The following is a 21,934-nucleotide window of genomic DNA, read 5'->3' as shown; positions in this document are numbered from 1 at the left end:
GAGCAGGCATCCTTTCGCTCTGTCTCTCCGGGACCCAGCTCTGAGCCTGCCTGGTCTTCCTCAGGGTCTCTAACAGCTGGCACTGCCTGAAGAACAGAGGGCTCTCGCATTCCCGTGGCCTCCCACCTCCCTGCACCCCTGGGCCCAAGTGAGGTGCTGCTGAGAGCCAACTGTGTGACCCTTGTTTCTCTGCTCTTGGACCCATTAGCTTTTTTTTTCCCTGTGCCTAACACAGCCCAGTACAAGCATGAATCACATGTGACCTGGTCCTGGCCAGTTTTGTTTTGAAACTGACCATGCCAGGTGCCGAGTGTTGGCCCAACAATACAAAGCCAACTTGTCAGTCAGCCTGCCCATTCCCTCTGTCCCTGCAAAACCAAATCCCAGCATCTTCCTGGCACCAGACCTGCTCACTCCCCACAGCTGTACAGCAGACCCAGCCCATTCTGCACAGCTGATGCGAGCCTTAAACCTACCCCAGGGTTCTGACTCAGCAGTCTGAGTGCAACCTGGCCACTGCCAGAGAGCTCCTGACCTGCAGGATGTGCTGTCTGTGCAGGAGCCACGCTGTGTCACTGCTGAAACAGTGACAACTGGATTATCTTTGCCCCTTTGGAGATGAGGAAATAAACACTCTCAGAATGGGCAGAGAATCCAAAGGTTCACACAGCTGGTCCAGAGCCATGGCCTCTGCCTGTCCCGCCAGTCTCCAAGCTCTTTCCACGTTGTCTCCTAGAAGCCACAAGGGTGCTGCCACTTACAGCTGCGGTTTGTCACCACTTCTTGTGTTCCAGGCACAGGGCTGAGCTTCTGACTAATACCATGCTCACAACTGCACTGCATAAGAATGTTATCCAACCCCATTTTACAGGTGAAGAATCCAGAGATGGAAAGCCGCTTTCCAAGGGCCACCCAGCACCTGGCTCTGGAGCTTGCACTGGGACCCTGGCCCATGTCCTTGATCTCCTGCTGCTCTGCCTCTTTACCTAACAGGAGGGTGATGACCCCAACAGTCACCACTGGTTGAGCGCCTCTTTCTCAGAAGACACCTTGACTTGCTCCAGTTATAGGAGGAATGCAGGTCTATAGTGCTGCAGACACACAGGGGGTGGCAAGCACAGCTGTACCCTGCAGCCCCTCACTTGCAGTGGCAGCTAGGGACAGAAGTCTCTGGGGTCTGGGTGTCACCTAAGCCTCTGTTCCTCACCTGCAGAGAGGGGAAGGGGGCAGCCCCGCCTGGAGTGCACCACGAGGGTTAAGTGACACAGTGCTGGATGCAGGGCCTTGCACATGAGCAAGCCTGAGGCCTCAGTGAACATCGGTTGGTCCGAGGGTGTTTTAAGCATCTCCTTTGTATTTACAATGTTTACTGTTATTTATTTGTTCCTTTTCTTGTGGTGCTAGGATCAAATCTGTTGTTTGAGTCACTACTGAGCTACAACCCCAGACCTCCTCATATTTAAAAAAACTATGAAGTCTCAATTTCTCACTCATCTTTTGAAGTTTAATTTTGGAAGTGTCTAACTTCTTTTACCTAATATTCCACTGTTTAGATGCTCATTCCCTGAGTAAATGCACTTGGCTCTCATCTAATCCTGCCTCATTTCAAGTCTGCCCCGGTACACAGCTTGTACCTGCATCTTTCCTCATCCGGGCGCTGTCCCTCTTGGACAAACTGCTGGGCGTGGGATTTTAGATGGAAGAATGAGCTTGCTCAGAAATGTAATGGCTTTTACTAAATAGCTATTTACAAAAGACCCAACGCTTGCTCTGCCCCAGGGCCCACATCTTCCCCATACCAGTCAGATCACGTGGTTCTGCTTAGTACTTCCTGTGTGTCCCTTAGGTGAAGACGTCCTCAGCATCACCTCCCAGGGACACGGTGCAGCCCCTTTCTGCTCATCTGTCCCTTCTAACCCAGACCAGCTGACACAGCTGTGTGAGCCCAGGGGCTTTCTCCACAGCACGTTACTCCGTCCTGTCCTGTGGGGAAGAGTTATACCACCGTGGCACAGCTGGGTATGTGTTGGGGAGGCCAAAGGGAGGGGTTGGCTCGTGGCCTCCAGGTGGTTGGATGGAGCCCAGAGAGGAAGCCCAGCCCTGCCCACCACACACACCAGCCCAGGAAGGTGGTGCTGGGAGTCCAGGGCAGGCAGCGCAGCAGTGCAGAGCCCTCAGTTGGCAGTTTTGTCACTAACAGTGATGGCAGTCCCCAAGTGCTGATGCTTCGACCTGGCATTTTCTGACTTTATGATGGTGCAAAATGACATCCAGTAGAAACCAAGGTTTGAATTGTGATCCTTTCTCAGCACGATGAAGCAGCAGAGAGCTGCGGCAGGGACACGGTCAGCCTGTGATCACTAGAGGGACTGGTGGATCCTCTCCGGGAACTGTGTCGGGAAGCGAGGGTCTTCAGGAGGTTAGGTGGGCTAAAGGTATTTCTGACTTCCGATATCGTAATCTACAGCACGTTTATGGGAAATACACCCACATCGTAAGGAGAGGCGGAGCCTCTGTACTTAAACATCTGCACCAGCCAGAGACCAGGGGCCCAGGGCCAGACAGGACCCATTCCTGCCTCTGGGGAGCTGAGAACCCAGCGGGAAGAGATGTGGGTCCTCAGATGGCATCATCATGGGGTATGAGAGCCATGCTGGGGATGTGGGGATGTGGTGGTCCCCAGGCAGCACAGGGACTCAGGCAAGACTGAGCCTCCCGGAGAGCCCCTGCATGAGCTGAGGCTGGGAGGGCAAGTGAGGTGAGCTAGACTTTGGAGGGATTTTAGGGAGCACAGAAGACCGGCTTGAGTCTGGGGGTTGTGGACAGACCATGGCTGGACAGTGGGGGCTTCCCTCTCTGAGCACAGTATCTAGATTTTCTGTGGGGGAAGCAGCCATTGCCCACTCTCCTGGCTCCAGGATGGGCATGCCTGTGCCTGGCCAAGGAGAAGGCAGCTCAGGGAGGCCAAGGGACTAGCAAGCCAAGTAGACTCCTCTGGAGCCTCCTGCAGGACAGGACAACAAGAAAGGGGGCTTTCCACTGAGGCCTCTCTGAGAGCGACACTGGCTCAGATGACAGCAGTACCAAGGGACTGAGTGAGACCACGCCCTGAGTTAGTCCCTTAATCCAGCCTGTTATATGTACCCTGGAATTCTAGATGAGTGTCCATCAGCTCTGGCTTTTTGTCTGACTGACCTGGGTTCAGCTCACCTTGACCTCCTATGCCATAATGTAGGAGGAAAGGGCAAAGGTGGACAGATGAACCATGGCCGGCTCCTGAGGGTAGTGGGAGGCCAGGCCACCAAGGTCCAGATCTAGTCACTCACCAGGACACTAACCCCTGAGCCGCAAACTGTGACAGTGTGACTCTGTCTTTCAGGAACAAAAGCTCTGCTCAGAGCAGTGTGTGGGGAGGGGGAAGAGCTGATGATTCTTCTAGAACTTTCAGAGTCTTTGGAACATGTTTCATGGGGGTTTCCCATTGGGACAGACACCCTGGTCTGCAATCAGGACCACATTATTAATACATCAGCCCTGACGGCGTCTATCAATTTATCTTAATTTTGGGAGTATGCTTGTGCTTTGCAGAGCTGTCTCTTTTCTCTGTCACTAAGAAGAGCAGGGAGCTCAGCAGAGATGAATCAGGGCAGACCTGGCCTTAGTGCATGGCGGCTGAGGCTGAAACACAGGACCTGTGCTTCAGAGGGAGCTGCTGCTGGGCACAGGGCTGCCCCAGGGGCCAGGACACCACACACTGGCGGATGGGCTGTTGCTGGCTCCTGGAACTTGTGCTGTCAAAGACAGAAGAGCGAGAGAGCCAGACCTAGGAGCCTCCACCGACACTGGCTCATTTCTGGTTGAGAGTAACAGACACAGCCAGACTCAAGCCAGCCTCCTTCCCTCTCTGGAATGAGGGACGCCCAATATGGCTTCAGGATCAAGTCCTTTGTAAATGTGTAGGAAAATGCCATTGGTTCTGCCGTAACTGCCTGACGAGCAGCATTAGACGGGCTTTGGGGACACATGGAATAAAGTCATTCTGGGTTTGGAGATCCCGCTGTGCAGGTCCTTCTCTGTCCCCTGCTCTCCCTAGAGGAGTTTCGGCAGGGACATCAGACCAAGGAGCTCAGACCAAGGCGCTGGCCAGCAACATAGCTGCTCTGGGTATTCGCTGGACACAGATGTGCTTCTGTGTCAGGCAATCCTCAGGACTTCAGTGAATGAACACAAGATGACCCCTATCTTACTGATGCTTAGGTCCTCGCATGAACTCATACCCTCATCTGGGAATAAACTTAAAAGCATGCCTCTTAAATCCATGTTCATAGACAGACTGGGGGAGCTATAGAGTTCAAACTCTTCAGATTCCATGGGGGCGATTTCACTGTACCCATGGAATGGTTAGCTGGAAAACCAGATTCTGTGGGTCTGACATGGAAATAAATGACCTTTGTGCCACCCCTCACCAAACCCGCACCCCTAGCAGACATCACTCATCGATTGCTACTCTTCTGAAAAGCTCGGATGCAGCTTGGGATGCATTTCCTCACGGAATGCAGGCAGCTCCCAGCAGTGGGCCAGGGTGGCTGGGAGGGGAGCCCCAGGTGCTGTTTCTGACCCATTCCCTGAGAGACTGCAGAATCCCCGGAGCCTGGGAAGAACCCCAGCGAGAACCGAAAACGGACAAGAAAGCCTCAGTGACTGCAGCCGGTATCTTAGGCCCTCTGCCTTCGCAGCCGCTCTCCTCAGATGTTCCCACAGAGGCCCATGAAACCCAGCTGGTGACAGCACTGGGCTTTAGAGTCAGGAGGCTGGGCTTCAGCTACTTCCATGTGTTCACAGCCTTACTTGCTTTCCTGTGAAATGGGTGTAACAGTGAGGCCCTGTGAGGACTGAGCAGGCCATCAGGCATGCGGGCTTGGTACACTGTCCTGTCAGTTCTGGTCCAGGATGGACTCTAGTGGGCACAGGGCAGGGTGCTGCTGTTTATAGCCGGCATCTGGCCGGTGCTCATGCCTTTGTGGCTGTTAAAAATTTTTTAAGTGTTACTCTTATTTGGGTGCTGGTGTCCTCACAAGGGAGCATTTCAGAGTCCTGGAAGTGAAAACAGATGTGGTCTGCCTTTTAAACCAGAGGACTGTTTCAGTGGAATTTCTGGTGGTTACTTGCTTTGTGAATCAAGAATTGGTGTCTCCTAGTCCTGAACTCCCTGTTCTGTATCATTCAGTATTGTAGATAATACAAGAATTGCTAATGTTAATAAACTTGAGGGTATTTATTAAAAATATTTATTTGACCTTGGAAGCAACTCTGTGAGGGTTGAAGTATCACTGGACCCATTTTATGGAAGTGGAAACTGTGGCTTGGTGTGGTGAAGATTCCTTGTCCAGGATACAGCAGAAGAGGAGGAGCGAGGACCGAAGCCTTCCTTCCCACATCTGAGCACAGGCCCTTGCTCTGAGCTCAGGGAGGATGGCGCTAGGTGTTCTGGAAGCAGGCACAGGGATGGTGCTAGCCCGCCCTTGCAGGCTGGCCATCGGCCACACTGAACATGCTGGAAGCTGGCTGTGGTGGCCCACAGGACCCAGGACAAGCTAGCCAGCTCCTCACCAGCCCTGCACACGGCAGCATTCCATAAAGAGCTGACTGTGGACTCGAGTTTGGGTGTTCAAGGCTAACCCTTTCCCATGACTGTCAGAAAGCTTCCAGAGCCCTGTGCCGCACAAACAGGTCAGAGTGAACACTGCCTCACTCACTCTTGGTGTCTACCAATAGCGAGTCGCCGGCCTGAGTGCTTCCCAAATGTGACTTCATTTGATCCTCACATTAGTACTGAAGGTAGGCAGTAACATTACTCCTTTACTTCAGGTGAGGAGAGAGCCTGGAGAGCCAGCTGAACGTGTCTGAGCTCAGACAGCTATGGAGAGAGGCTGGGGCTTGAACCCAGGTCCTCCTGACTCCACCACTGCAGCTTTTACCCACTGCAGTCTGTGTCAGACTCCTGCAGTAAGGCGGGACAGGGGAGCCCTGAGAGGGGCGGCCAGGAGCCAGAGAGGCCGACGCGAACCTGAGACCCTACAGCCGCTCTGAGAGAGCATTTCTGCAGCATCCTGTCCGCCTTCCTGGCTCCTCTCCTCAGGACGGTCTTGCTGGCCTCTCCCTCACAGACACACGGCCTTGACCGGGAGTGAGGCTGCTCCTGTTCCAGCATCTTAAGGAGGGAGGCGAGGCACAAGCTGGGAAGAGCTACGGTCAAGGCAACCTTGGTGCCCTCCATGATGCTGCCACCTTCGCCACACACGCGCGCACACACACACACACACACACACACACCTGCATACACACACATGCACACACATGCACACACACATACACACACATACCTGCACACACACACACACACACACACACACACACACACACACACAAGTGCGTGTTCACGGCCTGCTGGTCCTGAAGATACAGGCCCCGAATTCTTCCATTCCTCCCAGGCTCAGGGTAGGTGGGCAGCAGGCCAGCTGCTACAAGGCTGTGGCTATAAGGCTGTGACCGGAAGAAAGGGGTCCCGGGGCACCGCTCACCTTGAAGGAGATTTCATACTGCTCTCCACCCCAGATCTCCAGGCCAGGGTCGTACCCGCCCAGCTCCCAGAACCACTTCCGGTCCACAGCGAACAGCCCGCCGGCCATCACGGGGGACCTGTCAGAGAAGAGCAGGCGTGAGGACACAGATCTGATGGCTCCGTGGCTCCACGCTGTCCCAAGCACTCAGCTGAGTTTTACCTGGCGCTTCAAGACCAGCTTTCCTCCTTCCTGCCCACCATTTCTCTTCAGCACATGGACTCAAAGTTCACTCAGAGGATCAAAGCCTGGGAATACTCGTGACACCTGACAGTAGTACTTTTCTCCTTGGCTTTCATTATCATTTCCCTTCTGGTTAAATGGTCCGAACCAGGGGTCTCCAGGCCTGCCTGCTGCAGATCTCTTAGATGAAAAGCCATATTCTGCGCTAGGCCCTTGCTAGCCTGAAATCAGCTCTGGGGATGGAGCCTTGGGAATCTGATTCTCAGTGCATTCCGCTGATGATCCACGTGCGGTAACCCAGCATGGACACTCGCTCTGCTGTGGGTTTACAGAAGCAGCCAGCACCGCTGTGCTTTCAGGGAGGCCGAGAGGCCAGGTGTCCTCTGCCCTTTAGCTCTGGCTTGTTCATCATTCACTGAGTGGCACTGCGAGGCAGGTGCTGGGGACGCTGTCCTGCCGGGCATGCCGTGTAGTAAGACAGCTGCCTCAGGGCGGAGGACCCGGAAGGTCAGGAGTGTGACCAGGGCCTCTGGGGTGACGGAAGGGGTGCTATGGGAATGTGAAGGGAGTGTGCATGCCCCCAGCTGTGGGGGTGAGGAACGAGGCAGGGCGGGGCCAGGGAGGATGCACACAGGAAACAGCATTCCAGAGCATCTGGACGAGGGAAGGCACCCAAGAGGGGAAATAGAGGCAGGGCACAACGAGGACAAATGGAGGGAACCTGGGGGACAGGAAGCCAGCATGGTCATGCAAAGTCCCAGGGGATGCCATGCTGCTCCTACTGGGCTTACACAGGGCCAGGCCAGAGAGGACCTGAGCAGTATCTGCTGCGTGCAGATCTGTGAATGGCCGGGCCAGGCTCCACTGCAAAATGCCGAGCCGGGACATCCATCAGCAGCCCCACTGTCCTCCCGGCTCATGCAGTGGCGAATGTGTGGTAAGTATGTCGATGCCACAGAGCTCATTTAACCCACAGGCCAGCTGGCTCCCGGACAGATGGGTCCTCAGAGCACAGGAGCAGCCTTCTGGAAAAGGGGAGCCCTTGAATATTAACAGGGCTGGAAGACAGCAGGCGCTAAGCTGAACTTTTATCAATAAGATGAACTCACTCCTCACCTTAACCTCATGGGGCAGGGCTCACAGCTGTCACCCTCGAGTTGCATGTGTGAAGCTGGCACCTTGCTCCAGGGTCCACGGCAGCCAGGGTGGTGGCCAGAGCCTGTCCTCTAGGCCACAGTCCATACCCACCCCTCACCTCCAGGATGCCTGGCTTTCTGCCAGGAAGACACAATGGAGGACAGGGGGACAGGAGAAAGGATCAGAAACTGGGGCATCCGTACTCCAGTCTCTGTTCTCCTCAACCTGCTGTGCCACCGAGATGGAATATATAACTGTAGCCACTGGTCACAGGTGATGCCAGCACCTAAAATGGGACAGGTCCCAGTGGACACGTGTTGTGTGTAAAATACACACGTGAGGCATGAAGACAGGAGTCTAAAAGAACTCACCTGGAATGTCAGTGTAGGTAGCAGGTTAAATAATACTTAGATATGCTTGTTTCAATGAAATATATTATGAATGTTACCTTTTATTTTTTTTTAGGGTGTGCTGGGGATTGACCCAGGGCCTTGTAGGCAAGTGTTCTATCACTGAGCTACACCCCAGCTCTTTTCTGTCTCTCTCTTTTTTAATGTGGCCACCAGGAAGCTTACAATTGCATATATGGCTTGAGTGATATGTATATGTTCTTATATGTTTACTTTAAAACAAAAAAAGAATAAAATCGGTGAGTTGTATAGTTCAGGGGTGATTCAGTCTTGGAGCCTGAGTCCCGTCTACACAAGGGGAGGCAGCCACACTTCCTGCCTCACGGTGCCAGAACATTTCCGTAAGTATCCACCATTGCAAGTGCCACGCGTATCCTGTTTATCTTCTGCAGAGTGTGAGGTTTTGGGTTTCTTGGCTGGAGGTGTGGGCCTGGGAGTTTTTAACAAGCTCCCTGATGATGCCAATGTACACCCAGGCTAGAGAGACACCACTGTAGGGTGAGGCCCAGGTCTAAGAATCCAGATGAGGAGACTGAGCTTCTGAGACACGGGCTGGGAGGGACACTGCTACTGGCCAGTCACATGAAGCAGACTCACCCTTTCCTCACTGGGCAACAGGAACGAAGGGGTCAAGACGCATCCTTCGGGTTCCTTTTGACTCTCGAGACTGTCACAGTTCCTGCACCACCCCTGAACTACACCTCCAGCCCTGAAGCGGGGCTCTGATTACCTCTTGGTGGCCCTGAGAATTCCATTTTCTGGGGCTGCCCATTCCGACCTCAGCCTCTGCTACTGGATCACTTTGGGCAAGTCTCATTTCCTCTCCGAACTGCAGGGTCAGCAGAAGTCAGATGGGGGACTCTGCCATAAGATTCCTGCCCAATAAGGTTAGTTGAAATTGCTTTCTACCTCAGGCCAAGGGTTAGTTCCTCCTTCTGTTTGTCTTATTGTCCCAGAACTCAGGTCAATTGAGGATTGATTCTCAAACAGACAGACAGGGGCTGACGGCACTATGTCGTCTTGGCTAACTCCTGTCTCCAGACCAGCAGTGAGTGACTGTCTTGCGATGAAGGAGGCAGGGAGAAGCCAGCTTATATGTCATTGGCTGAAGAAACTCATGGAGTCTGCTCCATGGTGCCTATCACCTGGACACCCACCATTCCCACGAAGAAGCCCAGCTTTTCCCCCTTGTGCACCCGCAGCATCAGGGGCTCCCTTCAGCAGCCCTGGATGTGCACAGTGCACGTGAAGAAGGCTGAGCCACCAATGGCTCCCTTTGTCAGCTGGAATGGGAAGGTACAGAGAAATTGGGGTTCACTCAGGAATCAGTTGTGGTGAGGCAGGAGTGGCCCTCTGAAAATGTCCATGTCCTGAGCCCTGGAACCTATGCATACAGGCTTCATATGGCAGAAGAGACTTTGCAGATGTGGTTCAGGTTTTGGATCTTGAAATGGGGGTGCCTGGGGAGCCCAGGGTAGTCACATGTGATGGGAATCATCACATGGGCTTATGATGGGAGTAGAGGGCAGGAGAGTCAGGAAAAGAGGAAATGAGATGATGAAAGCAAAGGTGTGCAAGAGGGAGAGGGAGAGAGAGGGGAGGACACCACGCTTCTGGCTTTGAGGCTGCGGAGAAGAGCCAAGGACTGTGAGCATCCTCTTGGGAGAAACAAGGGGATGGATTCTCCCTGAGAGCGTTTGGGAGGGGGACACACAGCAAACTCCTTTTAGAGTTCTGAACATCAGATCTTCAATGGCGGTTATAAACTGCTAAGTTTATGGTAAGCACAGCAGCTTTGGGAACAAACCCAGCCAGAGAGCCCGGCCAGGGGCTTATAGCCATGGTCTTTTTAACAGCTCTGGGGAATGAACTGCTGAGGAATAGCAGGAGACCAGAGAGGGGCTGCTACTCGTGCTGGGGTACCCGGGGGCAAGCCCTCCTCTTCCTGGGGCCTCAGTCTCCCATTCCAAGGGGCTGTCAAGCCCTTCACGGTAGATTTCACGCATCTGTTCCTAAGATGCTGTGGGTCCACCCACGCCCCCTCACTTCTGCTGTAAAACACTTCTTCAACACTTAGTGCTGTTTCTTCAGCACTCACAAAGCGGGTTAGGGAACCATGGAGCAGCAGGGGCCCAGAGCCGCCCTCACACCTGCCCTGCCACCTGCCAGCTGTGTGACCTGAGTACGTTAGCCTCCTGAACTTTGGTGTCCCTGTCTGCAAACCGGGAAGAGTAAATCTTACTACCAGGGGTTACTGGGTGTTAAACTGGATCAGGGGACATGTGTCCTGCACTGTTCCTGTCCCAGGGGCAGGATGAAGATGAGGTTACAACTGAGTCCCAGGCTTGACAGGGAGAGAGGAAGAGCGAGTGACCATTCCCTTCCTGGTGATCACGGCAGACTTCACAGAGGCGATCGACACGGAGGTGGCCAGCTCGGTAGCCCAGGAGCAGAGGCTGTGACAAGTGAAAAGGAGCTAGTTCTGGGTGGGGGATCTGACACCTGGTACTGAGGGAGGCCGGGAGCCTGGACCCTCTGTGCAGATCTCCCAGGGGAGGTGGTGACAGGGAGTGCTGTGTGTATCCTGGAAAGAGGTCATGGCCGGACCCTGCCATGTGCCCAGGTCACTTGTACTTACTCAAATGGGTCACTGGGGTCCGCTTTTTGCAGTTCTGGGGGGATTGGGATCCGCTTGTAGTACATCTCCCAGTCAAAAGCACCCCGCATGGCGTCCCCGGCCTGCGTCTCATACCGGAAGTCATCGTGGTCAATCACGTCGATCATCGGGCACACGATAGTCTTGCGGTTGCGGGCGATTCGGTCTGAAGCAGCCAAGACACGCCCATTAGTGGAGGCAGAAACTAAGTATCCAGTCCCACATTCTGCGGCTACTCCAGTTTGGGTGACCTCTCTCAGCCCCTGAGTCTAAGAGTACACAAAGAGTAAGGGTAACAGCAGGCTTTGAGCCAGACGGACCAGGAATGTCATCCCTGACCTGCCTCCCATGACAGGGTCCTGAGGCAGCTCTACTAAGGATGGCACCAAGCCCCAGTGTCCTCTGTGAGATAGGGTGGGGGCTCAGCCTCAGGGGTCATCAGGATGGATATGGCAGTGTGTCCAGGAGCTCTGCTGGATGCCTGCTAATGGGAGGGGATGGATTTCCTCTTCCGGTCCTGCCTGCCTTCCTGGGCTTCCAAGTCTGGATCCTGGCTCACAGTCCCAAGCACCTCAGCTGGGCATGCTGGCACCTGCGTTCCCCAGACGGTCTGCCCTCACAGCTGCAGGCACCTCTGGCTGTGGGCAGCCAGGGAATGGCCCTGTACAGAGCTCAGCTCAGGTTTCCAGTCAGAGCTGCAGAAGGCAATGAACTGTCCCCCAAAACTGCAGATGTATAGGCAGAGGCTGGTGGACCACTGCCCTGCAGAATACTATGGCTAGGTGACGCAAGACAGTAAACAAAGGCCTTGAGCAAGGAAGGTCCCTTTGAGGCCTGGGACAAAAAAGGGCTTTATATGAGCCACTCTCTGCTCAGCCTGCGAACGCATTCTAGCTTTGTTCTGCTTGGCCTTCTGTGCTCCTCCTGCCAGGAGGTCCTGTCTGAAGCCAAGGGGCTCTGGTCAGCTGCTGGGCAGATGATCTGCCATTGGGTGTGAGTGGGGTGCATTTCTTTGGGCCAGGAGTCAAGCTCAAATCTTGCAGCAGGGAGCTGTGTAAGGCCAGAGCAGACCAGCAGCTACCAGGACCAGGATTTCACCAAGTTATATAGATTTTTCTTCTATGAGAGAAGCAGCATTATTGCCTTTTTTTTTTTTAAAGTGAAGAGACAACTCATCAGTGGGTCATGAAATCAACTATATGTGTTTGTAATGAACCAAAAAAAAAAGAAAGGGTACCGGATATGAGGGTGCCTTCCAGCTGATAAGGGATACAGCAAGAGAAGTGACTTCGGGATAAGTGTTTCATTCATATTTCATGAATGCATGTATTTGTGTATTCAATTGAGGTGTCCATGTCCATCACAGCTGTGATAGGTGGTTTAAAAGACAGAGAAGTGTGTCTTAGGCCATGTACCCCCAAGCATCTAAGCATGGGTTGGGGCCACCAAACCCAGTTGCACGTGGAGTGTTTGAGAATTCCCAAGCCTGTCCCTAAACAGGCTACTAAATCAGAATGCTTGGGGGTTTCCTGTAGACAGGGTCCCCGAGGATTTATTTTATTTATTTTTGAAGTATTGGGGAATGACCTCAGGGTCTTTGCACTGAACTACATCCTAGCCCTTTCTATATTTTTAAATTTTGAGACAGGATCCTCACCAAGTTACTAAGCTGCGCAGGCTGGGTTTGAACCTGTCATCCTCCTGTATAGGCCTCTCAGAGTGCTGGGATTACAGGTATGTGCCACCCCACCAGGCTTCACTGAAGATTTTTAATGATATACTTCATAATCTTCTGCAGGGAAAGATGAGGCAAAGGGCACCACTTCTTAATCACTTATGCCCATTCTGGGGATTTTACTTCCAGGGAAGGTTGGGGCTGAGACACAATGCCCTGATGGCTGCTGTTCCCTGCTGGTTCCCTGTGGGAGGTCAGAGGTCCAGGCAGCATTTCACAGCTCTATGCTTGCTTGGAAGCAGAATGCCAGGGTTCAAGCCATGGCTTTCCATCTATGAGCATATAACCTTGGGTAAGGCTATCTGGATGCCTCTGACCTCAGTTTCCATGGTGATTAAGCTTTCTGGGTCTAGAGGCTGGGGATTTAGCTCAGTGGCATAAGTGCCTGCTTTGCAAGTGCACAGTCATGAGTTTGATCCCTGGTACTGATTAAAAAAAAGTTAAAAAAAAAAAAAACCTTTCTGGGTCCATATGATTGAGGGGGGGGGCAATCCCAGGGGTAGGAGCACATTTCTGGGTGTGCCTGGCTGGGTCGTGGAGCTGTGACCTTGGGAACCATATCTGGCTCCTCTCGCCTTCCTCCCTGGCTCTGTACCCTTGCTCTGCTTTCCAGCCACCATGAGCCAAGCATCTTTGCTCTGCTTTACCCTTCTGTCATGCTGCTTCTGCTTTGGAGCCATGAACTGCTATGAACTGCATCCTCTGAAATCGTAAGCACGTGAAGCCTCTCCTTTGTTAAGTTGTGGGCGTCAGGTATTACGTCTCAGCAGCAGGAAAGCTGACACAGAGAGCTTCCTTCCTGAGAACACGGAGGAAGACATCACCTTTTGTATGGGGGTCTCCGTGAGGACTGAGCAGGCTACAGGGCCAAGCTGCTTAGTGCAGCCCTGACCAAGGTTACTGGAAGCAGCTCAGAAGCAGGAGTTGGAAGACTGGGTGTCTCCCCTCATTCTCTTTGCCCTTCAATTTTCTCATTCACAAAATATGGATGAAAATGCCTCGCTTGCCTGCTTTACTGTGTAACAGTCAGACTTCAGTGTGAACGTGGCCTAAACTGCTAAAGGATGTCCAGAGCCATGTGGCAGTGATGATGATGATGAAAAATGATGTGCCATCAGCGTCAGAAATGTCGGCTCTCTACAGAAGGCAGGAGGGGCCACGCCTGGGGGTGTTAATGGTTTCATAGACAAAAACCACTCAGAGCTCTGTCAGTCACTGATATTAGAGGGAAAAACTTTTAAATCTACATCATGGTTCACATATTAGAAAAAGAAAAAGGAAAGGTAGCTGTTTCTTCCATGCATGCGTGCAGGTGATGAGAGCTGCCCTTGCAGGTTTCCACGGGGACAGGGAAAGGCCATTTGAACACAAGCTCAGCTCCGCGCCCACCGCTGCATTCCCTTCAGGAGTCACTGGATGACCCTGCAGATGGGCTGTTCCTGCAGGACTATAAATCAGGCGATTTATGGTGAGGCTTTCTTTCTCTAGCTCTTTCAGTAATGAGAGGCAGATGCAATCTTTTGCTAACCCACTGAAGATCCCGGACTTGGGGTGTCAGAAGTCCATAATCTGGTAACAAAATCCTCTGCTGGTCTGGGGCTCATCCTCCTGAAGAGTGTGGGCCTGGCTGCTGGCACCCTGACCCACCATGGTGGTGTCTGCTGGCGGCTCTTCCGCATGGGGTCCGGGGACCCCAATATGGGAGGGAACTGCTTGGGAGCCGGTCAGCTGTGCATCTGCTCAGGCCCTCCCTGACTGCTCCAATGGGGACCTCTGAGGTGGGGCACAGAGCTACGCCCTAACAAATCCTCTGGGTGATTCTGCTACGTGCTACACTTAGTACGTCACTTTCGTCCTCTTTGTCCCCATGCCCTCTGAGATGGAGAGAGCTTAGGGGACTCTCCTGTGGAGTTTCCTTTCCTCCCTACACTGGTAACTCCTTCCCAGGCTGCTGAGTTCCTCAGAGCAGACTCCTTAGGAGCTGGGCCATGCGGAGGCACCTCGCACCCAGCACCCAATCCTCACGGCCCCCAGCTGTCAGCAGGCGAAGGTGGGTGGCTCTGGAGCCACGCCGGCCTTTGTGGCCCTGCCCTAGCCTCTGTCAGAAACTCCTTCCTGAGAGGAGATGAACTTGGGAGGCAGAACTAGGGGAACCAGACAAAGGGTGACTGTGATGTTGGTGACCCAAGGGGACAAGCTAGTCCCCTGCTATGTCTGAACTGCAGTTTCTGTTACTGTGAAAAGGGGACACTTCCAGCCCAGCATGCTGTTCCTTGGCTGAGTCTCAGCTCCCCTCTCTGTGGACTGAAGCACAGGGCAGACTGGGCACTTAAGGTCTCTCTGAGAGCTCCTGACCTTCTCAGTGCACTCTGGCGCACGGCCTTCTGCTGGGTGGACTCCATCCGGCATGGGAGCCCTCGCAGCTGACATCTGGCAGCCCACAGGGGCCAGTGGCAGCTGGTTCACTTCCTCCCACTTACCGAGCAAGGGGGGAAGCCAGTTGACATTGGCCTCACAGTGCGAGTCCAGGAATGTGATGACGTCCCCAGTAGCTGCCGAGGCCCCCAGCATTCGAGTCCTTATCAGGCCTTCACGTCTCTTGGTTCGGAGGATCCTCACACTGGGGAAAAGGGCCATGTAGTCTTCAAGTGGCTTCTTCAGGTGCTCTAGGAGGAACACAGAAGAGGAGAGACGGGTCATCATTCTTGTGATCTCCAGCCACACCTGTGCACCACACTTTACAGTTTGGACACAGCTCTGTGGTTCACTGCCTCTGTGGATCTTTCAGACGAGTACAAGGAACGGGTCATTATCTGAAGCCCATGAATGGGGAAACTGAAGATAGAGTCCAGTGACAGCGCCCGATCTGGACCATTGAGAGGTGTTCCATAGAACAGCATAGGGACTCTGTGGTTTATGCCTGGCTGGGACCTAGTCCTTTGTTTTTGGGTAATACTTTGATTTTTCTGAGGAATCTGCCCCTCTCCACTTGGATGCAGCTGGTCCCAGGAGGAAGAGCATAGGGCGCAGGCCTAACTTCATGGCTGTTTTATTCCTCTAGTCCTAGAAATTGGTTCAGGAATGGCTGTATGATCTGAGTTGGTCAAATAATGAGTCTTGAGAATGTTTTTCAGAAATACTGAAAAGACAGAGCTCTTTCTTTTTGCAAGGGTCCTAAGCTGGCTGGAGCTGCAGTCAGCATTTGGCAAAATGAGGTGATGAGAGGCAGTGATGGGAATCTGCAGAAGCTGAAGCCAATATGTAAAAATAAGAGCCGAGAGATGGAGAGAGGCGTGTTTCTGGAGACGTTTCTATGCCCAGGTTCCCTGCACCTGGGCATATCGACACCAGTGTTCTTATTATGTGGCAACACTTTCCTTTTCGCGTGTTATATTGTGGGTGGGACTTCTGTCCTGTGCCTGGAAAATCTGTCTTGAATAAATATCACAGTTGATTTCTACTGAAAGTCCCAGGATTAACATTGGCATCTCCTGATTTGAATCAGTGTTAAAGTCCTTTATGAAAACTCTAGAAAGGCTGAAAAGTCCTTATTGCTTATAGCATGCTTAGTGATCCTGAACGCTTTCCTCTGATGATCAGGAGAAAGGCTGTACTCACTTGCAATTTTTATTTGACACTTTACTAGACCTGCTACCCAGTGAAGTTGGTTTAAAAACATAAAAGGCATGAAGGTGTGGTACAAGAAGGTAGTGTCTTTAACTGTTATGACATGATCATTTATATAGAAAACCCTATAGATCTACTGAGAAACTAGAACAAACATAAACTTAGCAAGGCTTGAGAACAGGTCAGTGTTTAAAACTCAACTGAATTTCTATATATAGGCAAGTAAAGAACAATGGGAAATGCAATTAAAATGGTAAAAATTTTATCACTTAAATTTTAATAAATGAAGTGTAAAATGTACACTCTAAAATTATAAAACACTGTTGAAAGAAATCAATTCAAAATTGATGGCAAGAGACCTTCTTGTTCCTAGATCAGAAATCACTGAGATGGAAATACTTCTCAAATTGACATATAGATTTAACGCCATCAAAACCTTGGCTGACTTCTTTGCAGAAAATGACAAGTGACAAACTGACCCTAAGATTTATATGACAAGGCGAGGGATGCAGAATAGCCAAATGCTGTCTTGGAAAAGAAGAAGGTGAAGACTTACACTCACTGACTTAAAAACTTACGGCAATGCTCCAGGAATCTACAGTGTGTTACTGGCATAAAGACAGACAATAGGAACCAATGGAACAGAACTGAGAGTCCAGAAGTAAATCCTCAGATTTACGATCAGTTGATTTGCCTAAGGCCAGTCAGTGGGAGAAAGAACAGTCTTTCAACAAATGGTGCTGGTAGATTCCCACATGTAAAAGAATAGGGTTGGACCCCCAACTTAAAAAAAAAATCTCACATACAATGAACAGAAATACGTAAAAGATATAAAACTATGAAACAGAGGAAAACACAGGAGTAAACTGCTGTGACCTTGGATTAAACAATGGTTTCTTAGATATGACACCAAAAACATAAGCAAGAAAGAAAAAGTAAATTGGACATCATCAAAATCAAAACACTTGCCGGGCATGGTGGCTCACGCCTGTACTCCCAGCACTCGGGAGGCTGAGATGGGAGGATCACTGTGAGTTCGAGACCAGCCTGGGCTCAGGTGAGCTCAAGGCCAAGGCCAGCCTGAACTGCATAGCGAGACCCCGTCTCAAAAAAGACAAAAAAACAAAAAACAAAAACCAAAACAACAAAATTAAAACACTTAATTTACCAAAGAGTTGAGGATGTAGCTCAAGGCTCAATGCCCAGTACTACAAAAGGAGGAGGAGGAAGCAGGGGGAAAGGTGGGAGAAGAGGGAAAAAAGACAACCCATAGAAGGGAAGAGAACTGCCAGTCAGGTTCTCATAAGGGACACTGGTATCAGAACATAGAAAGAATTACTGCAACTTGAAAACAGAAAGAAGTAACACCCTTTAAAAGTGGGCTAAGTGCTTTGGAAAAAATTCTACTGTTCCTCAGAAAGTTAGACATAGAACTGCCATAATGCTTGACAATTCCTTTCCTATGTATATATTCAAAAGAATCAAAAACAGGCATTCAAACATACTTGTATGTAAATGTTCATAGCAACACTATTCATAATAACTAAAGATGGAAATAATCCAAATTTCCATTACTCGATGAATGGATCAATGACTATTAGATTTCTCAGTTTTAAAAGAAAGAGAGTACTGATATATGCTAAGATATAGATGAGCCCAAAACATTATGTTCAATGCAAGAAAGTAGATGCAAAAAACCAGACAGTGAGTAAATCCATTTGTAAAATTTACAAAATAGGTAAATTCATACAGACAAGAAGTAAATTCATGACTGACAGGGGCTAAGATCAGGGAAATGGCAGTCTACTTAATGGAAATAGGAGGCCTTTTGGAGTAATAAAAGCATTTGGGAACTAGATAGACGTGATGCTTGCACAACATTTTGAGTACATGAAATGCCACTGAACTATATCTTTTAAGATGGTCTCTTGGTTACTTTTGTCTTATACCTGACACCCAAAATGAAGGAAGGAAAGGTTTACTTAGCTTACTGTTTGTGGAGGTTTCAGTCCATAATCAGCTGGCCAAGGCAGGGAGGCACTGCTGAGGGGCAACACTTCAAGGCAGAAACTAGATCAAAAAGGGGAGGAAGAGCAAGCCTTATGGTGTACAGCCCCCACCTCCAAGGTGGGTGTAGCACTCACAAAATCTCTGGGCCCTGGTCTTGCGCAGGATAGAAATATTTACAAAGAAAGAATCCTGGCTTCTTGCTGAGTGAGTTAAAACTTCTAAACTTCTCAAGTTGATACAATGTATCAACCATAACAGATGGTTAATCTTATGTTATGTGTATTTTTCTTCAATTTTAAAAATGGGCAAAAGAAATGAGTAGACACTTCTCAAAGAAGACATGCAAAGATCCATCAGCACATGAAAAGATGCTGACTTCAGAAGTTATTATGGAAATGCAAATTGAAACCAGAATTAGATACTACTCCATATCTACTAGGATAGCTGCCATAAAAAAGATAAATAATAATAAGTGTTGACGAGGATGTGGAGAATCAGATACCTCACACACAATGAAAACTAGTGTAGCTACTCTGGAAAACATTACAGCAATTCCTCAAATAGTTAAACACAGATGTACTATGGAAATTAGCAATTCCACTCATAGGTATATACTCAAGAGAAACAAAAACACACGCCCACACATGAAATAAACCAGACACACAACTTAAATATTGCATGGTTTCTCTTCTACAAGCAACTTGAAATATAAGTAGAAAGCAAAATAAAAGACAGAGAATAGGAAAAATGGAGATGGAGGTTTTGCAAAAGTGAAGGAGACCAAGAGGTGAAGGGAGAGGAGGGGAGCAGGTGCAAAAATAATTAAGAGGTAATGGCAGGGAGACAGCTCAGCAGCAAAGCACCTGCCTGACAAGTAAAAGGTTGTGAATTCTATACCAGTTACCAAAAAGAAAAAATAAAAAAGAATTAAGAGGTGTTATATATATATATATGTGCCAAAATCTATTAAGAATACAACCTTCAAATACAGTAAACATGTACCAAAAAAATTAAACAGACACTCATAAAAACTCATACACTAATGTCTACAGCTCTGGTATTTATAATAGCTCCAAATTAGAAACTGTCCAACTGTCCATCAGTTGGTGAATGTACTCTGTCTGTATAATGAAACACTAACAACAAATAAAAAAGAATTATTTAATGCAGTAGAATAGATGAACCACAAAAATATTGCACCAGGTGACAGAAGCCAGACATATATGACAAGATTTATATAATTCTGCCTATAAGAAACTTCTAGAAAGGCACACTATAGCAATAGAAAGGAGATCAATGGTGGCATGGGGCTGGGCTGGGAGTGGGACTGACTGTGAAGAGTCCTTTCTCTGGAGGGACAGAAAGGCTCTGAACCTGGAGAAGGCAGAAAGGTTTACAACTGCAGAGTTTTATTTAAAAACACACTAAGTTGTAGACTAAAAACAGGATTTTTATGGTATGTAAATTATACCTCCCTAAAGCCACCAAATTCTAAGAAATCAATTGTATTTCTTTACACTAGCACAAATCAATTGGACAGCCCAATAACAACAGTATTTACAGCAGCTGCACGTATCTACAAGTCCGAACAAGTGGAGAGAGAAATTGTGTTTACAGAGGACTCAGTATTGTGAAGTCATTTCTCTTTTAAAGTGATCTGTAGATTCGATGTGACCCCAGTACAAATCACAGCAGATTTTCTGAAATTAATGGCTTGCAAAGGACCTCAAAGAGTCAAAACAACTTTGGAAAAGGACATCAAAGGACTCACACTACTTGCAAAACGTATTAAAGATCTAAAATAACCAAAGCAGCATGGTAGTTGACAAAAGGTGGACAGAGGAGAGGTTAGAAGTAGACTCACATGGACATTGTCAACTGATCTTCTGACAAAGACACCAAGGTAATTCAATGAGGAAAGAAGAGTTCTTAACAACATGTGCGGAAAGAAGGCGTGGAACAGCGTGAGCCCCGATCCCTACCTCACAACCATACACAGGAAACAATTTTAGATGGGTCACTGGCTGAAGCATAAAAGCTCAGTCTTCTTCAAAACACAGGAGAATACCCTCCTGAACATGGGGTAGAAGATTTCCTAGGACATAAAAAGTACCAATTCCTAAATAATTGATACACTGAACTTGATTAAAATAAAGAACTTGCTCTGTAAACCTTTGTCATTAAGACAGCAGTAAGGAAACGCCAATGCAGGCCACAGTCTGGGGGCAAGTCTTCCTTATTTGTTTGGTACAGCATCAGGAGGGTTTGTCCACAGACCGTGTCAGGAGGTAGAGAAGGCATCACAGGGGGTCCATGGCCAGGCACCCCAGGGTCACGGGTGTGAATGGCAGTGTGTGGGATGCAGTCGACCCTAGGAGGATCACAAGGGGTCAGGGAAATGGAGTCTGCCCTTGTTCTCCCCATTTCCCTGACTGTCTGAGGGGTCTCCCAATGGCTACCTGTGGGAAGGGGCACAGGGGCATCGTGGACAAGGTCCATGCCCCCTCCTGGGGGGCTTAGGCCGAGTGCAGCTGGGTGGTCAGCGGGGCTTGTCGGCTGCTCCATCAGCACCTGCTTCTTGTGGAGTTTTTTGAGGGCTTCCAGTCATTTTCAATTTTAGATGTTCTTGACAATCTTCGGCTCCAGCTTCCTAAAGTGCTTGATTTTCTCATGTGGCAGTGACCAGTGGAATCGGTGGGCCTTCTTAGCTCACCTAAGTCTAGTCTTTCAACAGGTGGGGGCCAAGTCCACTCTTTCTTCCACCAGAGCCACCTTTGGGTCATGAGGGTCCATGACATCTTCAATGGATACCCTAGGTCCAGCTGGGGACCTGGAAGCTTGGGTCCATTTTTTTAAACCTATGAGCCCTCTACACCCACCAGCAAGGAGTGTCTTCCAGAGCAGTGGCTTACATTCAGGGCCTTGGTGTGGCTTCACTCCGCCCCTTTCAGTACTGTAGGATGAACTCAGGGGTGTTCTCACACTGAGCTACATCCCCAACCCATTTTTAACATTTTGAGTCAGGTTCTTAAGTTCTCCAGGCTGACCTTTACCTTGCAATCCTCCTGCTCCACCTCCCTTGAAGCTGGGATTACAGATGTGTACCGGTTACCTATCCTGGCAATATTCTGATAGAATTTCTTTGTAAAAGCAAAGTTTTCAAATGCTCTGGAAGCCAATCCCAGAAGGAAGTGCCTTGATTCTATTACACTGGAGGTCGAGCCAAACCAGGCTTGGAAGGAACAGAGGGAAATCTGTAGGAATCACGCAGAGGGCATTCCTCCGGAGATGCAATTGTCCAAGGTTTGGGATTCTAAAGGCCTTTCCTAGGTGACAGAGAGTACTTTGACTCAAGTCTAAAGTCGATGAGGAAGAAAAGATGACCCCCTCAATGTCTCTGTGAACATCTCTAGACGCGGGCGGGGAAGCTTCTGGCTGGACTAGCACCCTCCTTCAAGCCACCCCGTGGGGATCTCTGGAGGTGCTGCTGCTTCTTTCCTCCAATCCTTGTCTTCCAATGGCCACCACTCACCCTGCGTGGTCGGAAGCCATCTGT

General features: G+C 50.0%; 1 protein-coding gene across 5 annotated transcripts in view; it reads right to left on the bottom strand.

The window, feature by feature from the left end:
- Galnt10 (polypeptide N-acetylgalactosaminyltransferase 10) overlaps window positions 1-21,934 on the bottom strand; it is a 215,344-nt gene that overhangs the window by 20,215 nt on the left and 173,195 nt on the right. For 4 of the 5 annotated variants that reach the window (XM_063230681.1, XM_063230684.1, XM_063230682.1 and 1 more), the window contains 3 exons: window positions 15,222-15,407; window positions 10,989-11,172; window positions 6,582-6,699 (listed from right to left, as the gene is read on the bottom strand). In XM_063230681.1, the coding sequence (XP_063086751.1) occupies window positions 6,582-6,699; window positions 10,989-11,172; window positions 15,222-15,407 (488 nt within the window). The remainder of the gene's footprint in view (window positions 1-6,581; window positions 6,700-10,988; window positions 11,173-15,221; window positions 15,408-21,934) is intronic. The other variant, XM_063230683.1, reaches the window with a different exon arrangement.

Source organism: Cavia porcellus, unplaced genomic scaffold (assembly GCF_034190915.1).
Source record: "Cavia porcellus strain 051 isolate PalLab524CR breed Dunkin Hartley unplaced genomic scaffold, mCavPor4.1 scaffold_19, whole genome shotgun sequence".
Taxonomy (NCBI): domain Eukaryota; kingdom Metazoa; phylum Chordata; class Mammalia; order Rodentia; family Caviidae; genus Cavia; species Cavia porcellus.
Note: the sequence above shows the minus strand (reverse complement) of the source record. Positions and strands in the feature narration are given on the sequence as shown.